The sequence below is a fragment of the Tetranychus urticae genome, chromosome 2 (genome assembly GCF_039701765.1).
Source record: "Tetranychus urticae isolate SD_2017Ah chromosome 2, NJAU_TeUrti_SD_1.0, whole genome shotgun sequence".
NCBI lineage: Eukaryota > Metazoa > Arthropoda > Arachnida > Trombidiformes > Tetranychidae > Tetranychus > Tetranychus urticae.
The window spans coordinates 18,943,871-18,966,376 of NC_142959.1; the positions used below are offsets into that span (position 1 = coordinate 18,943,871).

The window sequence follows — 22,506 nt, forward strand, 5'->3', positions numbered from 1 at the left end:
AAAGTCTATTAGAGCTTGACAGTTCATCAATCGTTGCATTGTTAGTGTAACTTTGAGAAGGAGAAGGAAGAAGATGGAGAAGAAGAAAAAAACCAAGATCATGATGTTCCTGTACTCCTGTGAAATCATAATGATGATGATGAATCTGTTTAGAAGAGTCTTCAGATGAAAGGGGAAAGTCTAAGGGAATTGTCTGATATTGAACAAAATTCAGATGAGGATAAAAAAACAAAATATGATATACCTCATGACCTAAAAGGTTGCTGGGTACATCATCATCATTATCATAATTTCAACATGATTGCTGATTCAAGTAAAACTGACACCAGAAAAACAGCATAAATAGTTTTTTTCTGGGACCGGATATTTTTGTTAAGTAGCGGAAGTGGATGAGTAAAAGTTAAGCGATAGACAGAAGGATCAAGATGAAAAATGAGTTTAAACGATGAGAAGAGATGAGAAAAGATGAGAATATACCTTTTCGCATAGTTGAATCAATTTTTGACACACAAGTAAATTTGAAATAATAATATTCTTCAGGGATAAGATGAGGTTCATTTAACAATGAAACCCAAAAATGAGGAGAAAATCTTTTTTTTCTTTCCCTTTTCTCAAGTTAATCCAAACGATTTTGGCTTTTTGTTTGGTTCATGTTTTTACGTCAAATGTATGGTACAGTTAACTTTGAGAAACTGTGTTCAATGTTCATAGATGAACATGTAAACTGGTTCAACAATTTGTGAACCAATTTCTAGTTTAGCTCATGAAACATGATGGAAATCATTGGCATACAGAGCAAAATTGACTCAATTTATACTGGATTTAATGTCAATAAGTTTCTATTGTTGGCCATCAGTTTGATTGCTTTATCATCAATATATTTGACCACATTTAATGGTGAAAGAATCGACTAATTCCTGTTATTCACTGTGTTTCAAGACCAGATTATCTGATTAAGAGGTTGACCCTTGAAACGCAACTTTACTCAGCTTTGTGTGCAGATCAACTGTTTCAATTAAAATGGAGAGGCAAAATTGTTACAAATGATGCTGACAAGTTTCTATGCTTATATGGATTAAATATGAAATGAAAGGCTATTCAGATGTCATAAAATCAGTTAACTATGATTCAATCTCAATTTCACTTTTTGCTAAGTTCCAAGAACGGATCACTCTGTCATCATCATCAGTATCATTGGATCGTTATTATTTTCATTGACTATACATGACAAGCCAATTTAGGTGGTCCTGTGGATATCAATAATCCGAAAAGTAACCAAAATTTTCATGATTGATGAATCATTCTGGCGCATGAAAAGCCAAAAATTAGACAACAAATTTTCTTTCTCTCTTCAAACAATATTGAGGTAAAAATAGTTTTATATGTTTTATCAAAAGTAAGATAATGAATCTAGAAACTCATAACTATCGTCTTTGATATTGCATGGAAAATAATCGATAATTTGAATATATAATTGTAACTAACACCTCGAGCTGGAGCACAAATTTCCCATGAAAAAAAGTGGAGAAAGAAAGGTGAAAATGAATAGTTGAAAAGAAAAGTTTGAATGAATAAAAAAATGATAAACTCTTAAGAACATTATGAAGTCAAAACATACATGATAAGTTTTGCAACAATTTCATGATCGATATCTTGATAATAAATCATAATTTAATCAAAATTTATGGCGATTTAACTGTTTTTTAAATAGATTGCAATAATTATAACAACAATTGAATTAAAACTGAAAACAATCTGAAAATCAATCAAATGTTGAAGATTAAATTGTCGTTAATTTTAATGGTAAAATAATTTCCATTTACATGTAAAAGTGATGTCTACTTGAAACTCGACTATTGTAATAACTGGAAGCAAATGATGGATAAACGGTCAATAATTTCATCAAAATCAATTGTTTCTTCAAGCAAGAATCATTTAAGGTTTCATTTGAAAAGCATAAACTAGAACTGAGAACACGAAAGTAATTGAAACCTTATCAAACATCTGACTATTTGAACAATAAAGTATGAGTTCGAAAGGTGAAAAGAGAGGAAAATCGAAAAAAAACTTTTTTCAAATATTACAGTTGAAACAATTTTCCAGTTTTGTAAATAAAACAAATGACCATCTGAATATGAGATGAGTAAATAGCAATTTGCTAAATGAATGTTACAAAATATTTCATTGTAACCAGATAACAGTGAATTTTCAAGGAATCAGATTCGAAACGATTATCGGTGTCAATTAAAAAGTTTCATCATGCTCGTGATGAAATCTACCAAAATTGTGACTCTAGAGTTGCATCAAGTTGACAGGAATAAAGTTTTTCAAGGACAGAGTGAAATATAAAATAGCCAAGAATAAGGTAAAAGGCTTAAACTGGGAGTGAGTTTAGAATGATAAGTTTCACTTTTCCCTGAATTGGATACATTGTGAGATAAGATTTTTCTTTTCTTTATAGAATTAAGAAACTGAAAAAGTAGAAAAGAGAGTGAAATGTAAGTGTCATGAAGTGGACATTGATATAGATAGGAGTGAATGTTAACAAGGAATATACCTTTTCTTAAATTCTGTAAGCATTTACCGTTCAAGCTCATGCAACAATCATTATTTTTTGCTTGGTTACTCCAAAGTTTCTCGCAACTTCTAATATTTTTATACGATCATATCAAACCAGAAAAGGAGATAAGTTTAGCTTTTTACTTTTTCAGGTTTACTTTTTTTCTGTGTGTGTGTGTGTTGTGCCTCTTATTGACTTGCATATGAATGGTCTGAACAACATGAGATATCAAACAATATTGTTGAGATTCCAGTTGAAAGTCAACTCACGAACACTCTTTGGGTAACTCTTTGACTTTAATTTCAACATAAACATTACTATTTTCAACTGTATATTTATTTTTGCTCTTTCTGAGTTTCCTCGTTCTTCCTGATACAAAACTGATCCATTAAATCATAAACACGTAACTTGATTCGCTTAATCAGAGATGATTAAACAAATTGTACTAATTTGGAAAACGGAAAGAAAGTCTATCATGGAAATTCATTAGACATTTTTAGATAATTATCAAATGATTATTATTATAATAAGTGATGCTTGAAATGGGTTATTGACCCAATTAACGTTGAGTAACCATTTCAATTTTATTTTTAGATCAATGTTAATAACAACTTAAGCTCTTGAATGAAAATAGCAGCTTTACTCAGAGAAAGGATAAGAAATACTTTAAACTTGAAGGTAAAGCTATTAAAGCGTTGTTTTTCAAGTAAAAAAAAATGATCTCATGTTTTTTTCACACTAATTAATTGATATAGAGATAGATGATTAATAATGGGCTTAATTGTTAACGGAAACGATTGGTAAACGGTGAAAATTGAAAGCGCAAAAGATGTTGATAATTAATTGACTTGGGATTGTTAATGATGGATATCACTGGATATTGGTAAATTAATTGGAACAATGATGATAAATAGGAAAATTGTCAATTGATGGTGATGAATAGACAATTGAGAAGCAAATGTAATTACATGTGAAAAATAATATCAAATGATATTAAGATGATCAGATGCGAGTATTCAACCTTTACTCAAAAGGTAATCATTTAATCAGGAATAATAATTACACCAGAAATGGTAACAATTACAGAAGATGTTACTTTTCAAGAAATTGCAATTATCATAGATTTATATTACAGAGAAGGGGAAAAAAAGTTAGATAATTATCGGAAAATATAATTCATTTTTGGTAGCCAAAAATTACAACAAAGTTATTTAACGTAATCATGATAATGATTCAAGTTTGATAGGCTGAGTTAGGTTGAATTTCAGAGAGTGAAAATAATTATCGAGAGTAAAAAGGCGAAAAAGAGTGGAAAAGTTGGAAAGATTCAATTTTGAAATTGAATAATGAAAATTGAGGAGCAATTTAAGTTGAATATTGCACTTGTAAATTGTTGTTTAAAATTGTTTAAATGGTAATAGAATCAATTCGTCACTAAACCGTAATGTGGAATGATTCCAATGAGATTCAAGATAATTTGGGAAGCAAAAGGCTTTTCACTTCTTTTTGTGTGTTTGATAAAAAACACACACACAACGCAAGAAGTGAAAAGCAAATAAAATGAAATAAAAATGTTCGAAGGTTGAAGTTGAAACATTTTCATTCGTTTCGTCAAATCTTTTTGGCAAGCAAAATGCTAAGGTACAAACAAGTAGATGATGCGATTTGAGCAACATCATCACACCAAGTTGCAAATTGTTTTAGTTGATAAAAAAGGAGAAGTGAAAACTAACTGAAATGATAATGATCAAGGAAAGGGTAAAGTATAATTTGAAACGATTAGCTTCAAGAAAATGGTACATCATTACTAGCATTTGAGGTCTGAAAATCAGAGGAATTAAACTGGCCAATTGATAACAATAATTTACTGTTACGTTTCTTTTTTACTTCTTTTTTAAACATAAAAGCTTGCAGAATTAAAGGTTACCTTTTTGTTAAACTCAGATGATTTCAATTGATCTGGAATTGATTGAAAACATAAGACAAAAGGACACAAAAAATACAACAAAGTGTACAAGTTAGTGAATCAGCTTTTTCCTGAAAATCAGTTACAGTAGAGTATATTTAGCCTTAAGGAATTTAAGTTAACATGGAATGACACTTAAAAGGAAACATTTTTCTTCTTGTTTGCCTCACTTTTCAACATTCAATAACAGAATCTCTATTGATGCCATTAGATTAATTAATATTAATGAATAGAATTTTTTGTCATCAGAAGAAGAAAAAAAGAAACCAGAAAAGGAAAGAAAAGAGTAAATAAATTAAGTTATCAAGTTGGTTGATTGGTAGTTAGTTTGTATTGTAAAATACACCAGATGGCAATCATTAAGTTGATCAATTGAAATGTTGTGTTTACATTGAACAACTTTGCAAACAAACTTATCAATAATAATAATGATAATAATTATAATAATATGAATAAAAATAATATAAAAATAATCAATTATATTGAATAGGAAATGAAAAGCTAATAATTTGAACAGGGAAAAACATGAATGAAAAAAGAGACTTTTTCTGGTAAAGAATTGGGTTTTTGGTCAATTCAATCATATTACAATGTTATTGAGGACAATAAATGGTTCAAAATTTCAAGTGTCAAAAACTGACAATTTATAAATGCATAGATTTGTTCACCAATCTAATAAACTCTCAATGAAATTCAATCTGTAAGAGGAAAGTTGAGGAAAACACTGAATGCAGCTTTAAATGGGAAAACTCATTTTACTCTAACATTTTAGCTTTTCAGTTCTGGATATGTTTACAAGTTTCATGAATCTTTCACCAGCAAGTCAAACTGCAAGTTCTGATCAATTCAATTTGCAGCTGACAAGCCTTTCCATTGAATCAAATTATATATATATAACATGATATATACAGTTAGATCAACATTTTGTTTATAAATATAAGTTTCTTGGGTGGAGAGAGAAAAGAAATTCTGCCTTTTCCCCTGAAAATAAGCAGTACGATTAAAAGCTGAATCTAGAAAAGGGAAAACAAAATGAAAGGAGGAAAAAAAAGATGCAATGAATCCAGGTCTTCAATTTAAGATAACATCTTGCTTCACTTTTATTTATAATTTGGTATATTGTATATTTATTTTTATATATCTAAACCAACAATTGCCTCTTGATATTTATCTAAATTTTTCACTTGCTGATCAGTAATGTATATATTTAGCTTACAATAGTCGGATGAATTTGAAATCATTTCATTTTAAAAGGCAATCAAAAATTGAAATCATGAAAAGGTTGGTTGCATTTTGTTCATCAAATTATCAAAATGGTACAAATATCAAGCATTATCATTGATATCATTTTGGCAATGCAATGGGATAACATTTAAAGTTGAAATGACCATAAGAAAATTTTGCTTTTATTCAGTTGAAATGAATGGGAAAGATTATCATTTTGAGAGAAGAAGAAGAAAAAAAATTTGTGACTCAGCTTTGATGTGAATGTAAAAAATGTCAAAAAGTCAAATATTATTAAAATAATTTAGAGCTGACTTTTACTGTTACTGAATTTTTACGATTAATGCACTTGCCAAAAAATGATTACATTAACCATAAACCATGTAACCCGTTGTTCAGAGAGACAGGGTTTTGCCAACAATTGAGAAACAGTTTGCAAAATGGAAGCAACGAAAAGATTACAATTCAATCAACTGAGCAATAGACAGTAACTTGGCCTTAGACAATTTTATAACTTTTCACTATTTTAGGTCATCATCAATAAGATGATCAATTTTTGTTTAGATATTAATCATGAAGGTTGTTTACGTTTTTGTTTTTTTGGCTTAATTTCTTCCTATTTCCTCAATGAACTTTATCGACCAATAAAATAAAATCAGATCACAAGATATACAAGTTGATCATTAGTTAACTTTTGATAATTTGGCAGCAAAGTATTGTCGAGTTGACTAGCATATTGAAGAGGGAAAAGGCATTATCAATAAGAGAGTGAATAAAGTAAACCATTGGTACAATAAAAATATATTTTGCAACATATTTCATGATGAATATTTCAATGGGTCATAAATTTTCCATGAGCTTCATTTTTGCATGAGAAAATGTTTAGTTTAAGGTGAAAGAGAAGGAGAAAGAGAAAGAGTTTCAATAGTTAATAACATGGAGCCATTGACTGTTTTTTTTGCTTCTCTCTCTTTGATTTCCATTTGATAGGCAAGCAAAAAATGTATACAAAGTACAATCAATCGATTGTTTGACGTAAAAAAGCAAACAAAATGCAAGTGTTTTTAGTTCGTTCAGTTGATTGAAGACAAAAAACTTGAGTATATATTATTGGTATTAAGTGTTTTTGATCAAACATTAAACGTTTCTGTAACGTCATCTTTTCTTCATCATTATCAACATCATCATGTTTCTTTTCATTTCACATCTTCATCATTCTCTCTGTCTTTTCTTACTTGTTCATTTTCTTCTGAATCATATTTTCTTTTTTTTCTGTCTGATTTTAATTAAACGAGACATGCTGAATTAATGTTGCTAAAATGATAGGCAGAGAGGTAAAAAAATTATACTTCATAATTCATTTAGCTCTTCAAAATTGCTGTTTTTTTTGTTTCAAGAATTAATTTCAATTGTAATCACCAAAGGACAACTTGATCTGGGCTCAAGTTTTTTTACCCAAATTTGCAAACAAAAGGGGAAACATGGCAAGAGATGAACAATTAGTTAATCGATGCATGATTTGTGTGTGTCACTTAATCAACATTACTGTTTGAAATGGGAGTAAAAAGAAATTCAAACTGTATATAACATGGATTCTAAGGTCATCTAGGATTGAACTTTAGTGTTCAATTTATGGAAGTAGATAAAAATCTTGGGTGGATTTTGGCTTAAACTGGGATAAAGGATGCAAAAATAGACGAATTGCAGAAGCAATGTTATTTACTGACCTTTCATAGGGAACATAAAGATGAAGATAAAATGAAGGAAAGATATAAAAATGAGAAAAGATTGCAAGACAGTTTTGAGAGATTGACAATGAATTTGGAAAAAAAAACTGACAATCAACATGGTCTTTATAGTTTGAAATCATTGGAGGGAGAAAAGGATGGATACCATCGGGTGTGGTTCCATTATGTTCTGAAATGGATTCAGTAAATTGTGTTATTCTTGTTCTTTCTGCTTGTCTTTCATTTCCATTGGGATGAAAAAAATATATTTATATAAATATATTCAGTCTGAGGTACAAGTTTAAGGTTAAAGGTTATTGGAGTAATATTTAAACAAGATGGTAAAAAGAGTTACACAGAAAATGAAAATTTGCTTATAAACTGATCAACTGAAAGCTTAGCAATTTCAATGTTCCGGTCAAACCAGATTTGGGTATTTTTCTGGGTTCAGATCAGATTTATTGTTGAGAATGAGTTTTTTTGTAAGAATCAAATTACAAGCAAATTTTGTGCAAATCTGAGAAGTTCAACTAATGAAAAGAGATGAAGAGAGAAAGGAATGGAAAAATGATTGAAAATAATGAAGGGAAGTAGACAGATAAAAACAGAATTTTGTTTCTCTTGGTGTAACCATGCGCATTTATCGTTACAACAGAGCACATAAGGTCACATGACTATGTTTAATCTTGTTTTCAGAATTGTAATATTATTGCAATTTATCAAAAAATAAGTTAACCTAATAAGGCGTCTTTGCAACTATTAAACAATGTAGTTTTAGAGGCAAATAAAAAACAAATATCACCTAAGAAAGGGACATTGTTTTACATTATTAATAGAGAGACTGTTTTACTTATCATTACAGTATCATCATCATCATCATCAAGATTTGAACAAAAAAGAAAAAACAATTACTTCCATTGCTTGGAAATAATGAAGACCATCAGAAAGATGGAGATGAAGATAATGTTGTTGATGATGGCGATGAAAAGTAGTAATGGAAGAGAGTAAAAGAAAGGATAAAGATAGAGAAAGAAAGACGACTATGAGAGTTAAATAGCTGACTAAGTAACGATTCATTATGTTTTAACCAGAACTCAGTTCCATGCGAGTGAATTTCCTTGTAGATTCGTTCCAATTGAGAAAACGGTCGGTGAAGAATATAAAAAAAAGATAGTGAGAATAGACAGAGGAGAGAGAGAAGAGGCAAAGAGTTTGATAGAGATGGAGAAATATAAAAAAGGGGTGGAAAAATATGTCTCCCTTTTCTGTGTTGATCGATATTTGTCCCAAAAAAGGTTCCATTAAAAGTTGGGTCGATATCGAGAAGAAACAAACCAAACCCTATTCTCAGATAGATCAGGATATCCTAAAGAAATGGAGTGGGTGTTAGAGAGTGTACAGGGAGCAGGGAAGACGATGGATGATGATGATAAAGAGGGAAGGACAGGGGAGGAAGGGAGGAAGGGAGAAGGGTGAAAGCCTTAGGTGGCTCTTGCTGTTTCTCAATCTTGCAATGGGATTAATGTTTACATTTCAGTTATGTTAAGTTGTCAATGTTTATGGATTCACAGAACCCTATATGTATTGTATTATATTTCATAAATGAAACTTTTTTATCGATGAACCAATTTTGTGTAATCATTTGTTGGTTAATTAATTGGTGCTTACCATGATTCTGGTGGTGTATGCACTATTGATGGAGATAGCATCTACAGAGGTACGGGCAACCTCTTCCGGAAGTTGCGCATAATTAGGAACAGATGTATATCTTTCTCCACAAATATAACACTGAACCACAGTCATTCGGTTTGTTGTCAAAGTTCCAGTTTTATCGGAACAAATTGCAGTAGCGTTACCCATAGTTTCACAAGCATCAAGGTGACGGACCAAATTATTGTCGAGCATCATTTTCTGTAGAAATAAGAAAAAAAAGGAAAACAAAAAATTAATTTGAATAAATATTGAACTTATTTGCATTTCTCTTTCTCTCTTTAAAATCCATTGTTGTTTCTTCACTCATTGTTATCGCTCTTCATCTTCATCATTCTCATTATTAAATGTCAACGTAATTGAGTCAAGTATTTGGATTGTCTTGTTCAATTGCTAATAATTTGACCTTGAATAGTTGAATGCAATTCTCATTAATAATTAGGAAAAATTGTTTACTATTATTTCATTCAAGTTTTTCAACATTTTAAACAAACAAAAGCCAATGATAAGTCAATGACTTGGGCAAACATTTCATTATTGTAGACGCAATGTTATCTGATGTTATAAGAAGAAAGTTGCCGTTTCAAGTAGCCTTTTATCCCTCATCATCTTAATTATCTTATAATTTCAAATCATCACCATTATTGTTATCATGTTCGCCTTTTGCTTCCTCATCTACTTCACTGGAATGACGTAAATCATGATATTCAATTATAATGGTTAAGTGAGTAGCTCACCTTGACAGAATATGCAAGTGCCAAAGTTACGGCAAGTGGAAGACCTTCAGGGACAGCAACTACAAGAACAGTTACACCGATGATCACAAATTTGACAAAATATTTTAAATGATGGGGTGTTGACCATCTTTCCTTTTTGATTATAAATTTTTTCACTACGAATCGAAAAATTAAGATGAGAACAGTGAATATTGCTACAGCAGAACCTGTTAAGAGAGAAGACAAAAAGGAACCAGAAAAAAAGCCAAATTAATTCAAGTATAAAATGATCGATATCTTCAAGATATAACTAGAGTTGTTGATCATTACAGCTTCATGACTGGATGACAGCAAAAAAAACAGAAATTTCGTGAACCAGACTTGAAGATAATCATCAGTCTAAACTAGATAATACAAAAAGTATAAAGGTAAAGGTGTGTATCAAGACTTGGGTATACTTTATAATGATACAAAAAAGTAACAAAATAAGTATGACAATGATCTGCATGATGATGGATCAACAAAGTCTTTTTCTGTACTGTCATCTTTCAAGGTGAAATGATGGCCTGGACATGAGCTGCATCAACAATCGGCGATTCATTACCTCCATAACCAATTTGAATAGCTAATTTAGTCAGTTTAGCTTGTAAAACGGATTTCTCTTTCCTAGGATTAGAGTCCTCTTCATGTTTTTGTTTATCCGAGTCAACTGGTGCCTCTTCTTTACCGTGAGTATTGGCAGTGATTGCATTCATCGTGTGTGAGTTACCAGCATCTTGATTAGATTCTTCATCTTCAATTAGTTCAATTGATTGCAGTGATTAAGAGAGAAAGAGAAGAAACAAAAAAAATGTTTAAATTGGGTTGGATAAAAATAAGTGATTATAATAAAACTAATGACGATAGAAAGTTTGATAATAAAAATTATGAGAGAAATAAAAAGCCATGGTAGAAACATTAAAGGATGAGATAAAAAAAAAAGGTTTTCAACATGATTAAACTTGAGATCCACAATTATTTCAGATGATTTCAAAAATTATGTGCTTTAAGGTCAAATATCTGGATTGAAAGATCATCATGTCATGTGATCTTGAGATAGAAACAAAGTATTGAGCATATTATCCAGAAAACGAAGAAAGGCAAGAGTGAAAGGTGCAAGTTGAAAAGAAAGATGAAGATGAAAGGATTGCAATGAATGGAGAGAAAAGAAAGAGATAACTGAATGAGAGTTGAAATGAAAGGAAAGTGTTAAAGAAAAGCCATTAGTAAGATGATGATGATGAGAGAATCAGTGAACAATTCAGAATTTTATTCATAGTGATACATGACCCTTGTTTCACTCTTGATTCCTTTATATTTCTTTCAGCTTCTTTCATGTGAATATTTACACTTTGACTCATGCTTCTTCTCTCTACCATTTTTATTATAAATTGAAGCTGTTCCCCTGAAGAGATGAAACTTTTTAAAATCATTAACTTCATATGCATCTGATCTGAATTGTTGATAATGTTCATCTCTCATAAGGGCGAAAGTGTGGTTCATATCCATGATGTATACCAATAACAATACAACCATGTACTTTAATCACTCTTCCATCATCATCTTAGAGAAGGGAGAGAGAGAGAAAGAGAGTAAAGGAATAAATAGATATTAAAAGTAGAGAGAAGAGACATTTTCTAGGTGTGTTCGTAAATATATGTATATATATACATAGATGGTTCACACATGATGGAAAGTTGCCAAAAAAGAGAGGAATCAGAGAGGAAGCCAAGTTAGTATTCTATGTATGCTTCATTTCAGTCCTAATTTTGGATTCATTTAGCCAAGGTGAGACACAATTTTGAGTCAACTTTTGTTTTCTTTGTTTTTACTCTGGTTGCTCTGTTAACAGCAAGATAAGTATACATAGGTATAATCACATGACATGAAGACTTTCAAGTTATTTGTCTGTTGTATGCTGATCAAGAGATGAGGATGATAATGGGAAAGGAAAAAAATAACAACAATAAAGAGGTAATTAATATAAAGGAATAAGTAAGGAAAAAATAAATAATCAAAAAAAAAGTGTTTCGTTAACGTTTTCATTTTACCATATATATCTTTGTAGACACTAGGTTGATTTAAAGGGATCAATTCCGGGCTGAGATCGTTTTTGGAGCATGCACTGTTCCTGGCTGAACATTTTTGTGTTTTTTGGTTACATGTGTTAACATGGACCGAATGAGCAGTTATTTTAAGTGCAGGGTTTTTTATGTATATTTATGTGTGTAGGTTGGGTTACCAGCAATGTTTTTTTTCATCCAGAGCGAAGTTAAATTGGCAACATTTCGTAAAATCAACAAAAAAAAAGAAAGAGAAATTCAAGCAATTAAAATATCATTAGAATATAGAAAATATATAGAATTGAATTAAAATGAAATAAAAATGGTTAAGTAAAATAAAAAACATAAAATGGACGCAAAAAGGTATCGTTAAACAAATGGTCAATGATAAAAAATATATAAACAAAATAACATTGAAAAAATACATGAAAGGACAATTAATCAATAGTAAAAATGAAGCAGGCAAAAAAAGGTAAAGGAGGGAAATATGATTGCGTGAGATTCATGGACAGAGAGGGGTGAAGACAGTTTAGGATAAGACATGCTTCGTTTGGTTGGTCAGAAGCTCAGTTTTGAAGGAGGTTTGGTGGTCACGAACAGGAATTCAATATTTACAGGGGAAAAAGGCTTAAGTTTTGACTAAAAAAAAGTTCTCATTTTCTTTGGCTTTTTTTCACCTTATATTATCTCCTTACGAAATATGATTAATATGAAATATGAATTTAAATCGAGAGATTATCATTTTCAGCACGAGTAATGTACTATTAATAAAACTATTATTATAAAACGGTAAGAATTGCCAATGCTCTTGAGCAAGTTCATGAGGAAATTGATTTCTGGTAAAAGAGATGAACGTAAATATATATCAGCAAACTGGTTGATAAAAGCATGAAAGCTGAGCTGGTTTTGTTTAAAGAGGAAAGTTGCGAAAGGAATAGAAACTCAAGTGATGACAATAAGAATTTGGGTGAAATTGAAACCAAGCAATGGAGCCAGAAAACTAAAGACTAAAAGACAAAAAAACTGAAAGCATTTTAATAGGTGAGGAACAATTTTTAAAGATTGAAACTTTCAGCTGATTAATGATTGAAAATGAAAAGAAAATTTCAATTGAAACAAGTACAAAAGACTATCAATTAAAATACATTTGGTGAGCTTCGGTGAATATAAAGTGAATAGCGGTTTGTATTTCTCAAGCTGAACAGAATTGTTTGATTAATTGGAGCTAAATTGATTTTCTAGTGTATAATCACTTTATACGGTGTGTTTGTTTTTCTTTGGGTGCTTGGCTGTTGTATGATTGATGAAATTGAAGAGATAAGTCCATCATCGCCAACGAAATGGTAAATATATGAAAATGCAAAAACAAATGCATTTGGGTCACAGACTGAAAGATATGTATGCTAACAAGCAAAAGTTAGTTAATGTGGGTAAGTTAGCTGAGACAATAGGAATTGGTGCAAGATGCTAATCTAATTAACTTTGATCAAAATTAAAAGCCATGCAATTAGTAGAGATGTAAAGGAGCGCAAAGGAGACAAGTGTGAGGCAAATGGATGTTATTTGGAGAGAGAGAGAAAGAAATTAGGAGCAAAGGGAGAGGAAATCGACAAACAATGACAAATAGACAGTGACGAAGACGATAAACAGTAGACAGTAGACAGAGACGAAGACATAGATAAATAGACACTCATTATTGTTTATAATCACCTGGGAGGCTTGCTTTCTTCTTTTCTTTTCTTGCTTCTTTTTCACCAAAGAGCAAGAGGAATGAGGAAGCGAAAGACAAGCATTTCATTTTTTTTCATTATTTCATGGTGTCAATGAATAAATAACCAATGAAAATGGTGTTAATATCATACATGAAAAGAGAGAAGAGAAGGGAAAGAGAAAAATTGATGTCTTGTTAATATTTTTGGTTGCAATTGAATTAATCATTTCAGGTTTGGTTTTTTTTATTGTTAGTCGTTTAATGACGATTGGAAAAGTATCTGAAAAATGTAAACTAAGTATATGCATTTACCAATCAAATTTAAATTATGTTGTTTACAGTGAATGTAGTTAAGGTAATGGCTAAGAGGAAAATTAAAAAGGTCAATCAATCGATTGAGTTTCAAAATTAACCAACTAGTACAACTAGTCTGTGTAATACAAGGTTGGTTACAAAATTATTTTAGTATCAAATTAGAAAGTTGAATTAGTATCTGATCCTGAGGCAATGTTGCTTTTTTATTATGGACTTCATCTTTTTCATTCAATGAAATCAACTGTGAAACTTTTTTTCATTACAATGTCTAATAATCTATTGGTTAAGTAAACCTTTTCTTCAGTCAACTAACACTCAATTTCATCAATATAAATGGATATATCTATGACAACCCAGAGTGAAATGGTCATTTGATACTCTGATAAAAGTAGAAAGTGTTTGAACTGGTGAGACAGAGAGAGAGAGAGAGTTTTATATATTTAGAATGATTGATGTACCAATGGTATCATTAACAAAGAGGATAAAATTAAAGTATAATTAAACTAATGATAATTATAACTGTAATTGAAATTGAAGTTTACACAAGAAAGGGAAGAAAAATCCAACGAAAATATACCTTTTTTCCTTTTCTTCTTTTGAGCGTCATCCTCAGATTGTGCAGCACCCAATAAAGCAAATATTATACCGGCCTGAGAATTAATACCGACAGCGGTCACAACCATTCGGCCGCTACCTTCCATAACATGTGTACCTGTGTTGAATAACGGGGAAAAAATGAAGAGAATATGAGAAAACATGGAAACCGGCTCAATTGATATGTGAATAAGAGATTGAGCAGAAGTAGAGTAGACGGTAAAAAACTGGTTTTCTGGGTTTCCTATCAGTCCGTAAGTAGAGGAAGGTTCAAGTCAACCAATTGAAAGGCAAATAAATGTTATTTTCAAATGTTTTTGCGGGAAGCAATGCTAAACAATGGGACAAAAATGAATCTAAAATGAAAAATATTGGCTCTAAAGCGCTTAATGTAGCTGAAGTTCAGTTGAATTTTTTTCTTCTTCATTCCTGGTAATAGTGTAAATTTATAGATCATTAATATTTTTATTATCGTTTTGAATTTGATTTGACTATTTAAAACAAATTAACCAAGTATGGGGAGACAATATTTTTTAATGAAAAATCAAATAACGAGGAAATGTAAAGATTAAAATTTTTCACTCAGACATTAAAAATTAGATCTGGTTTGTTGCTAATCAGCGAGTGTATATTGTCTGAATGACTATCAATTAGTTTTGTCACCAGTTTATATCAAGTTTACAAAGAAAAGCGAAAAATATTGTTTCATAAATTTGATAAATACACAGATTTCATTTCTGGTTGGCTGTTGATTGCCAGTTGATTTAATTGATCCAATTCTTAGACTGTGGAATCAATGTTGAGCTATTCTTAGCTGCAAACGACTGATGTTAAAATAAGAAAGGAACGAGAAAAGTATTCTCGATGTTACATTTGAAGACACCAAGAATTTGAAAATTGTGAATCTTTTCTGTTCTTCATGATATGAATCAATTAAATTGGGGGAAAGTTAGTTGCTTTTACTCTGAAAGGGTTATGAGTAAAGTCGAAGTATTGCTGATAGAATTGATTTCCTTGAAGATTGGAAGCAGTTCAGATCTTAACGATGTTCAAATTAAATTTGTTGTTATCATTGTGACTGGTTGATGAAGATTTTAAATGGATTTTGGATTTATGGCAAAGAAGAAGAAAAAAGTTTAAGTAAAACTGAAGATTCATGAGATAAGATAAATGAAATGTGAGGAAGAAAAAATTTGAGAGAGTAAACAATTTGGAATACAATGAAATCTTTTGCTCAATATTGTGTATTTTTGCTTCACTCTGTCTTTCACTCTGTTATCCATCCCATTGCTTTGACATGTCAAGTTTTAGGTATCAGATTAGGAACTATTTTTATGCGCGATTGTACTCTTTTACCATTAATTGATTGGTTGGACAAGAAGAGGAAGAAACTGAATCATGTTAATAATTTCAATTTGTTTTCTAAATTCAGTAAAGTCAAGTACATTTATCAGAAATAATGGTATTTCAATCAATTACTGTTAATGATAAATCAAAGATTATGTTTCTTTTTTTTCTTCATCTGTACAATGAAGATGCGCATTAGGATCATAAAAAGCTTCAACTTAATTTTCAAGGCTTTATATTGTTATTTTGTCAATAAAGCTCATTGTGATAGTTGTCATCTGCTAAAAGTTAATTAAGTTAAAAATAGAATAAAGAAGTGGAAAGAAAGTGCGGCTCTAGGATCGATATGAGATTAACACAGTAAGCGATTGAAAAAAGGAAAAAAAAGCTACAGCTACAGTCGAAGAAAATGAGTTTTAATCTCTTCTTCTTTTTATTAGAAAAACTTTGCGCATCATGGAATACTAAATTCATTCTCAGGAGATTCAAGATATGTTTTGATTCAATAAATATAGCATGATTTAAAAATATTAATTGCAAATGTACTGAAAGATCATTTCATACTGGTAAGTAAAAGGTTTTCAAATGTTCAGATTACTCTTGCATGAATCCACTAATGTTACGATTTTATCAATAATCACATAAATGTGATTGATTTGCGATTTTTTAAAACTCCAATCAAGATGAAAAAGGTTTAATTTCAACTGGAGTCATCGAAAGAATCTAGTTAATCGAAAGAAATCTAAATATCTATAAATTATTCAGAAGGTGGAAATGAAGAAAACTAACGAGATTCGGAATGAGGGGTTCGTCTTGGAATGGTGAATGGAAAAATGAAATGAATTAACATCTCACCTGAGAGGAGAAGTGGATTAATATTTTCTCCTTTCTTTACATGGTCAGATTCTCCTGTTAAGGAGGATTCGTCTATCTTTAAATCATTGCTTTGAATAAGTACTCCATCGGCGGGAAGAAGATCACCTAAAGTTGAATAAAATAAGATGAGATGAGAAAATCACGATAAATTAAGCTGGTGAAGAAGGGAGATAAGCTAGAAATTTTAGCTTATGTCACACTGAGAAGGTAAATGTTGAATATTTAAGGTGAATTAAAATGCAGAGAGAAATGGGGAGAAAGAAATCCAGAATATCTTTACCATATTTAACTTGACAAATATCACCCACCACAATTTCATTAACAAGAATCTGAATAACTTCACCACCTCTGATCACAGAGAATTTATGTTCGTGTTCAATGCGATTCTGTAAGCCACGGAATTGTCGTTCCTTGGTATAATCATTAAAGGCAGTAACAAGAACAACAATGAACACACTGACTAGTATGGCAGCTCCTTCGATCCAACCGGCCTCTGATTCTTCCTCAAGGGCACCTCCGGCTGTTTCCTCGTCCTCGGGTGGAGAATAAAGTGATAACAGAAGTGAAATAACAGCGGCAACTTCTAAAATGATTAATGTTACATCTTGTAGCGCTTCAAAAACTAATTGTAGAAATGTTTTAGGTGGTTTAGGAGGAATAACATTAGAACCGAAAACGGCTTTCCTTTCCTCTAAATCTTTGGGTGAACCACTGAGGCCTTCATTTGGCGAGGTATGAAGTCCGTGACACAACCCTTGGATTCCGCCAAAATCTTTTTGAATCTTTGCTACAGCTTCTGGCCCTCGACAGTCCATTAGTTCACGAAGCTGACTAAGTGTAACACCATAATTCCGAGTCTCCATTTTTGGTTTTTTGATGGATTGGATTGATGTCAATTATCAGTCGATGATGATCAAATTCAATAACAATTTAGATGAAACGATGAGCATTAACAATGTATTCATTGAAAATTAAACACAATTAAGGATTAGAATAGTAAAAAGAGATTTTAACCGGATAGCTTGAGAACCGGACTCGGTTCCAAACAAAGAGTAAACTGGAAGAGAGAGCATTTGATTGAAGATGAAAACAGTTATGGCTTATTACCACAAGCTTCTCCTGTGGCTGATCCTATTTTACGTTTCTCCACTAAATAATTAAACAATATTACATGAAAACAAGTAAAAATATCAAAGATTAACTGAAAAAAAAATTAAATTAATGGATTAGGTAATTGATTTATTGTAAAAAGAAAGAGAAAATTACTTCTACCGTAGCTTGTAGTCAATTTATGTTTCATCTTCTGTTCATTTCTCAATATTGAATCTCTTACTTTTACTCAGCGCTTTCAAACTCATTTGTGTTATCTAGACTTATCTTCACAGCCAATCAGAATCATTTTGTATGCTGCCATCATGCGGTTGAAAGACGACAGTTTATTGTCAACGATTGATACAGTTATTTAATTACTCAGTATTCATTTAATTAGATGATTCAAGATTATTTCTTTTGATAAAGAATAGGCTGAACACTTGAAAATCAGATTTTTCAATTCGCTCTCTAATTTTATTCCATTTGTTTAATGAGAACCAATTTTTGGTTACAGACAACAAATTGGTTAAAAATCACATAATCCAATTCTTTAAGATATTATTAGATGGCAGCACGTTTTTAATCTGTGATGTTATTATTTTTTACTGGTTTCTGGATAACTTTTGAATTGATAACTTGGCGGTAAACCATGCAGGGCACGCAACATCGACCTGAACAAATCTCCCAACAACAGGAGGAGGAGGAAGACGACTCTGAATTAGGTTTCCATAAGGTCAATAAATTACAGGTAAGTCGATGAAAAAATTAATTTCTTCCTTATGTGTCTTGCATGCTCCATGCTTTGTCTTGTGTTTTAGCGGTAATCTGTTTTTTTCTTTTCGCAGGGAAATGGAATCACTCCTGGTGATATTAAAAAATTAATTGAAGCGGGTTTCGCTACTGTCGAGTCGATTGCATTTGCTGCTAAAAAAAATCTCATAACTGTCAGAGGTATCAGTGAAACTAAGGCTGATAGGCTGTTGGTAAGTTTTAGCCTGATTGCGTCACTTTTGTTCTACAACGGCTCTTCTTTTTCTTTTAGGCTGATGCTCAAAAAGTAGTTCCAATTGGTTTTACTACGGCCAAGGAATTTCACAAAAGAAGATCAGATATTATTACAATTACCACTGGCTCTAAGGAATTGGACAAATTATTAGGAGGTATTTTAAATATTATTTTATAATTTTTCGCTAGATTTATGATTCTAATGTATGTTCTTTGTATAGGTGGGTTTGAAACTGGTGCCATTACAGAGCTATTCGGAGAGTTTAGAACAGGAAAATCCCAAATATGTCACGCGTTAGCTGTTACATGCCAGTTGCCGATAGAAATGGGTGGTGCGGAAGGAAAAGCAATGTACATAGATACTGAGGGTACTTTCAGACCTGAAAGACTTCTTGATTGTGCCGCTCGATACAAATTAGAAGGAGGTGATGTGCTTGATAATGTTGCTTATGCTCGAGCATATAATACTGATCATCAAATGCAACTAGCCATTCAAGCAGCTGTGATGATGTCTGAGTCAAGGTAATTTTGGCGGCAATTTTCTTGTGTTTATTGTTTTATTGGGTGATAATTTTCTTATCAAGATTTTCTAATCTATCTGAATTTATATTTACAGATATGCTCTTCTAATAGTCGACAGTGCCACGGCACTATACAGAACTGATTATTCTGGAAGAGGTGAATTAGCTGCTAGACAAATGCATATGGCTAAATTTTTGCGACTACTTCAGAGATTAGCAGATGAATTTGGTATAGCGGTAGTCATTACTAATCAAGTCGTTGCTTCTGTTGATGGTGGGGCGGGAATGTTTTGTGCTGATCCCAAAAAGCCAATCGGTGGTAATATTATAGCTCATGCTTCGACAACTCGTTTATATCTTCGTAAGGGACGTGGTGACTCTCGAATATGTAAAATTTATGATTCTCCCTGTCTTCCAGAATCTGAAGCCACTTTCGCCATTACTGCTGAGGGGATTGAAGACACTAAAGAAAATGATTAATTTGTTTTTCTATCAAAAATCAGTTTAATCAAGTCATTGCTTAACATTGTTCACAATGCTGTTTAGATGTTGCACATTTTTTAAAAAATTTTCTTCTCCGTGACATTGTACCTTTCATCATGGTTAAGGTGGTATTTAAACTTCTCTTATAATATTTCTCCAACGCACGTTTTCTAAACATCCTGATCAAATAATTGTTTTAGTCAACCAGGCTAATTTAATCCGGAGATTACATTCCTTCTATCAATTCCGGCGATAGGGCAATTTTCAAATTTTGTAAATCTCGTTCCAGACTACTTGTCAATTCAAATGGTTATAAAGGAAAAGTTATATTTTATATTGACGTAGCACCGAATCAATAAACGATAAATCTCTTTTTTATAAAAGAAATGTCCAATTATTTATTTACATTCATGATTAAATCAGTGGACAAAACATTGTATTGAATGGAAACAAATCAGAGAACTGAAAACCAAGCAAATACCCTGAAAGGGTTTCACATTAGCATCTAATAGCAAATTCTGATTTTTTCATTTCATTTAACTCAATTGAGCTTGTTTCTGAGAAATTAGTTCTCTTATACTGTCTTCCTTTTCTTTCAAGCCTTTTTCTAAATAGACTTTACTCTTTTCCAGTTCTTGGCATTTTTCAGCGTTGGTTTTAATGGCTTCATTCAAATCCACTTCAATCTCATCCCTTTTAGCTTTAACAAACATACGGCCAATAGATTGGTACGTGGTGATGGATTCGGGTAGGTTCTTTACTTCCGTCAATGTTAACCGATAACGTTGACTACTACGACTGAGAATGTCAATGGTACCATCGATTTGTCTCATTTTACTTCGCGTTTCACCAACTTTAATTTGTAATTCTTTGAACTGCTTTTTAAGCTCAAGGTCCACATTTGCTATTGACAAAACAAAAACAGTTTTAAAATAAGATTCCTTCTATAATAATTAATTTAAACAAGATTTACTGATTAACTTACCCATTTTAATTGAGATTAGTCCACTTGTAGCAATAAAAAAAACTAATTTAACGGAATATTGATGAGTAAATTGAGATTAGTGAAAAGCCTCACCTATTAAACATCTGAAAAAGACACATGGTTGTCAAGTTAACAAAGCACAAGATCAGCTTTTAGACCTGAATCATATGTTGCTTTTATGCTTGCTTTTCAAATTTTTTATTTTCTATTTTATGCATGATTATCTCGAATTATTTTAATAATTTTTTATGAATATAAATTTCAATAAATAATGTGTTGGCAATTCTTTAGATCGATGGTTTGTTAGTTAAAAATTCATCTATATAAGTCAATGTGTTGACTATGTGTTTAATATTGATGAATGTAAATTGGTTGTTTGATTGTTTTAAAACGATAATATTACATGTTTGAAATGAAGGTTAGCATTTTGATGTTATTATTCGAATAGGTATTAACAATGAACTGGTGAACGAGATGAAAATAATTTATGATGAACCATCTTGGTCAGTTTTCCTTAACTCTTCAGTCAAATTTATCAGCTCCTGAGGTTTGATTGTTAAATCATCAATACCAGTGCAAGGGCGACACATACAATCAACTGGAGCTTTGGTGGCGATCTGTCAACAATTAGATCAAAATTTGAGACAATCAAAGTAAGTTGAACATTGAAATGATTAGATTCAATCCTAACAAGTACAAATTTAGTGATTTGATGAGGTAGTAATGAATTCAATGATTTACCTTTCTAAATTTAGGTGTCTTCTTCGGACAGAATATGCCAACGGTCGCCTCTCTTTCACCCATTTCTTGACAACACATACACGATCTTTCAACTTGCCAAAACTTGGATCCTGAAACCTTGATTAGACAAATAATCAAAATTGACTCTTCTATCCATAAAAATATTAATAGTCTTTTACCTGAACATAAGATGAACAAGATCCATGGCAAGCAAATGACGGAATTGGCTTGGATAAACAACCAGGATGACTTAACACATGAATAACTGGTCTTAAATGGCATCCTTTTGACCCATCCAAGACGGGAATTAAAATTGAAACAACTATGATTGAAATAAGAAAATTATACACTTGAATTAAATCCATTGATTTACTCTAAACTTGTCAAAAAGACAACCAAAGAGAACAGTGTTAACACTGACCAAAAATCAAACTGAATGAAATAATTGAGAATATATTTTGGATATAATCAATTATTGTTTCATCAACTCTTCTGACTTATTGAAGTTCAATTCACAGACTGACCTTGTTTGATTGGCCATGAAATTTTGTCACATTAAACCAATGAGAAAATTATATCCCGTCGAGAATATAAACAGTGTAAATCACTCGGAATGGAGTTCACTGTATCAGTTGGACTCCATATGATAATGTATTTGAAAATACTATGTAGAGCTTACTTCTGAACATTTATACATTTCTATGTAATCAAGACCCTGACAGTGAAAAAACGATTAAACCTCAAGCTGATTACTTCGATTAAATGTTAAATCCGAGAAAAAGTTCATTGAGCTCGAGTTTAACTCAAGATTTACTGGCAATTCCCAATCAA

General features: G+C 31.4%; 4 protein-coding genes and 1 long non-coding RNA gene across 19 annotated transcripts in view; 2 read left to right on the top strand and 3 right to left on the bottom strand.

Moving 5' to 3' along the window:
- Window positions 1–18,170, bottom strand: part of LOC107371074 (plasma membrane calcium-transporting ATPase 1) — a 44,737-nt gene extending 26,567 nt beyond the window's left edge. For 4 of the 14 annotated variants that reach the window (XM_015939041.3, XM_015939040.3, XM_015939043.3 and 1 more), the window contains exons 1-8: window positions 17,129–18,170; window positions 16,828–16,953; window positions 14,609–14,743; window positions 13,716–13,751; window positions 11,994–12,077; window positions 10,508–10,696; window positions 9,925–10,130; window positions 9,146–9,388 (exon numbers count right to left, since the gene is read on the bottom strand). In XM_015939041.3, coding sequence (XP_015794527.1) covers window positions 9,146–9,388; window positions 9,925–10,130; window positions 10,508–10,696; window positions 11,994–12,077; window positions 13,716–13,751; window positions 14,609–14,743; window positions 16,828–16,953; window positions 17,129–17,711 — 1,602 coding nt within the window. In that variant the 5' untranslated portion in view covers window positions 17,712–18,170. The remainder of the gene's footprint in view (window positions 1–9,145; window positions 9,389–9,924; window positions 10,131–10,507; window positions 10,697–11,993; window positions 12,078–13,715; window positions 13,752–14,608; window positions 14,744–16,827; window positions 16,954–17,128) is intronic. The other 10 variants (XM_089267947.1, XM_089267951.1, XM_015939036.3 and 7 more) reach the window with 5 other exon arrangements.
- Window positions 18,171–18,568: 398 nt separating this feature from the next.
- Window positions 18,569–20,336, top strand: spn-A (RAD51 recombinase homolog spn-A). The gene is made up of 5 exons (XM_015939046.3): window positions 18,569–18,688; window positions 18,786–18,923; window positions 18,983–19,100; window positions 19,167–19,467; window positions 19,562–20,336. Exons 1-5 carry the CDS (start codon window positions 18,590–18,592, stop codon window positions 19,944–19,946), a joined length of 1,041 nt encoding a protein of 346 aa, XP_015794532.1. The 5' UTR covers window positions 18,569–18,589; the 3' UTR covers window positions 19,947–20,336.
- On the bottom strand, window positions 20,321–21,045 carry Pfdn1 (prefoldin subunit 1). The gene is made up of 2 exons (XM_015939047.3): window positions 20,935–21,045; window positions 20,321–20,853 (listed from the first exon to the last, which is right to left on the bottom strand). Exons 1-2 carry the CDS (start codon window positions 20,936–20,938, stop codon window positions 20,486–20,488), a joined length of 372 nt encoding a protein of 123 aa, XP_015794533.1. The 5' UTR covers window positions 20,939–21,045; the 3' UTR covers window positions 20,321–20,485.
- A 366-nt stretch (window positions 21,046–21,411) lies between these two features.
- On the bottom strand, window positions 21,412–22,335 carry Burs (Cuticle-tanning hormone bursicon). 2 transcript variants are annotated; one of them, XM_089267952.1, is made up of 3 exons: window positions 22,200–22,335; window positions 21,676–21,997; window positions 21,412–21,551 (listed from the first exon to the last, which is right to left on the bottom strand). In XM_089267952.1, the coding sequence occupies exons 1-3, from the start codon at window positions 22,214–22,216 to the stop codon at window positions 21,420–21,422; spliced, it is 471 nt and encodes a 156-aa protein (XP_089124078.1). In that variant the 5' UTR covers window positions 22,217–22,335; the 3' UTR covers window positions 21,412–21,419. The 2 variants fall into 2 exon arrangements, with proteins under 2 accessions (XP_089124078.1, XP_015794519.1); XM_015939033.3 differs by lacking the exon at window positions 22,200–22,335 and having other exon boundaries at window positions 21,676–21,792; window positions 21,855–22,040.
- LOC149094066 (uncharacterized) lies at window positions 21,447–22,252 on the top strand. The gene is made up of 2 exons (XR_016198911.1): window positions 21,447–21,587; window positions 21,690–22,252. It is a non-coding gene; the product is annotated as an uncharacterized LOC149094066 (long non-coding RNA).
- Window positions 22,336–22,506: the final 171 nt, after the last annotated feature.

Bases quoted from the DNA above. Each gene is read 5' to 3' on its own strand.
- Burs (XM_089267952.1), bottom strand. The intron at 21,552-21,675 runs GTAAATCATTGA...AATTGTTGACAG, and splicing joins AGACACCTAAATTTAGAAAG to ATCGCCACCAAAGCTCCAGT.
- spn-A (XM_015939046.3), top strand. From the start codon at position 18,590: ATGCAGGGCACGCAACATCGACCTGAACAAATCTCCCAACAACAGGAG. The intron at 18,689-18,785 runs GTAAGTCGATGA...TTCTTTTCGCAG, and splicing joins ATAAGGTCAATAAATTACAG to GGAAATGGAATCACTCCTGG. The intron at 18,924-18,982 runs GTAAGTTTTAGC...TTTTTCTTTTAG, and splicing joins CTAAGGCTGATAGGCTGTTG to GCTGATGCTCAAAAAGTAGT.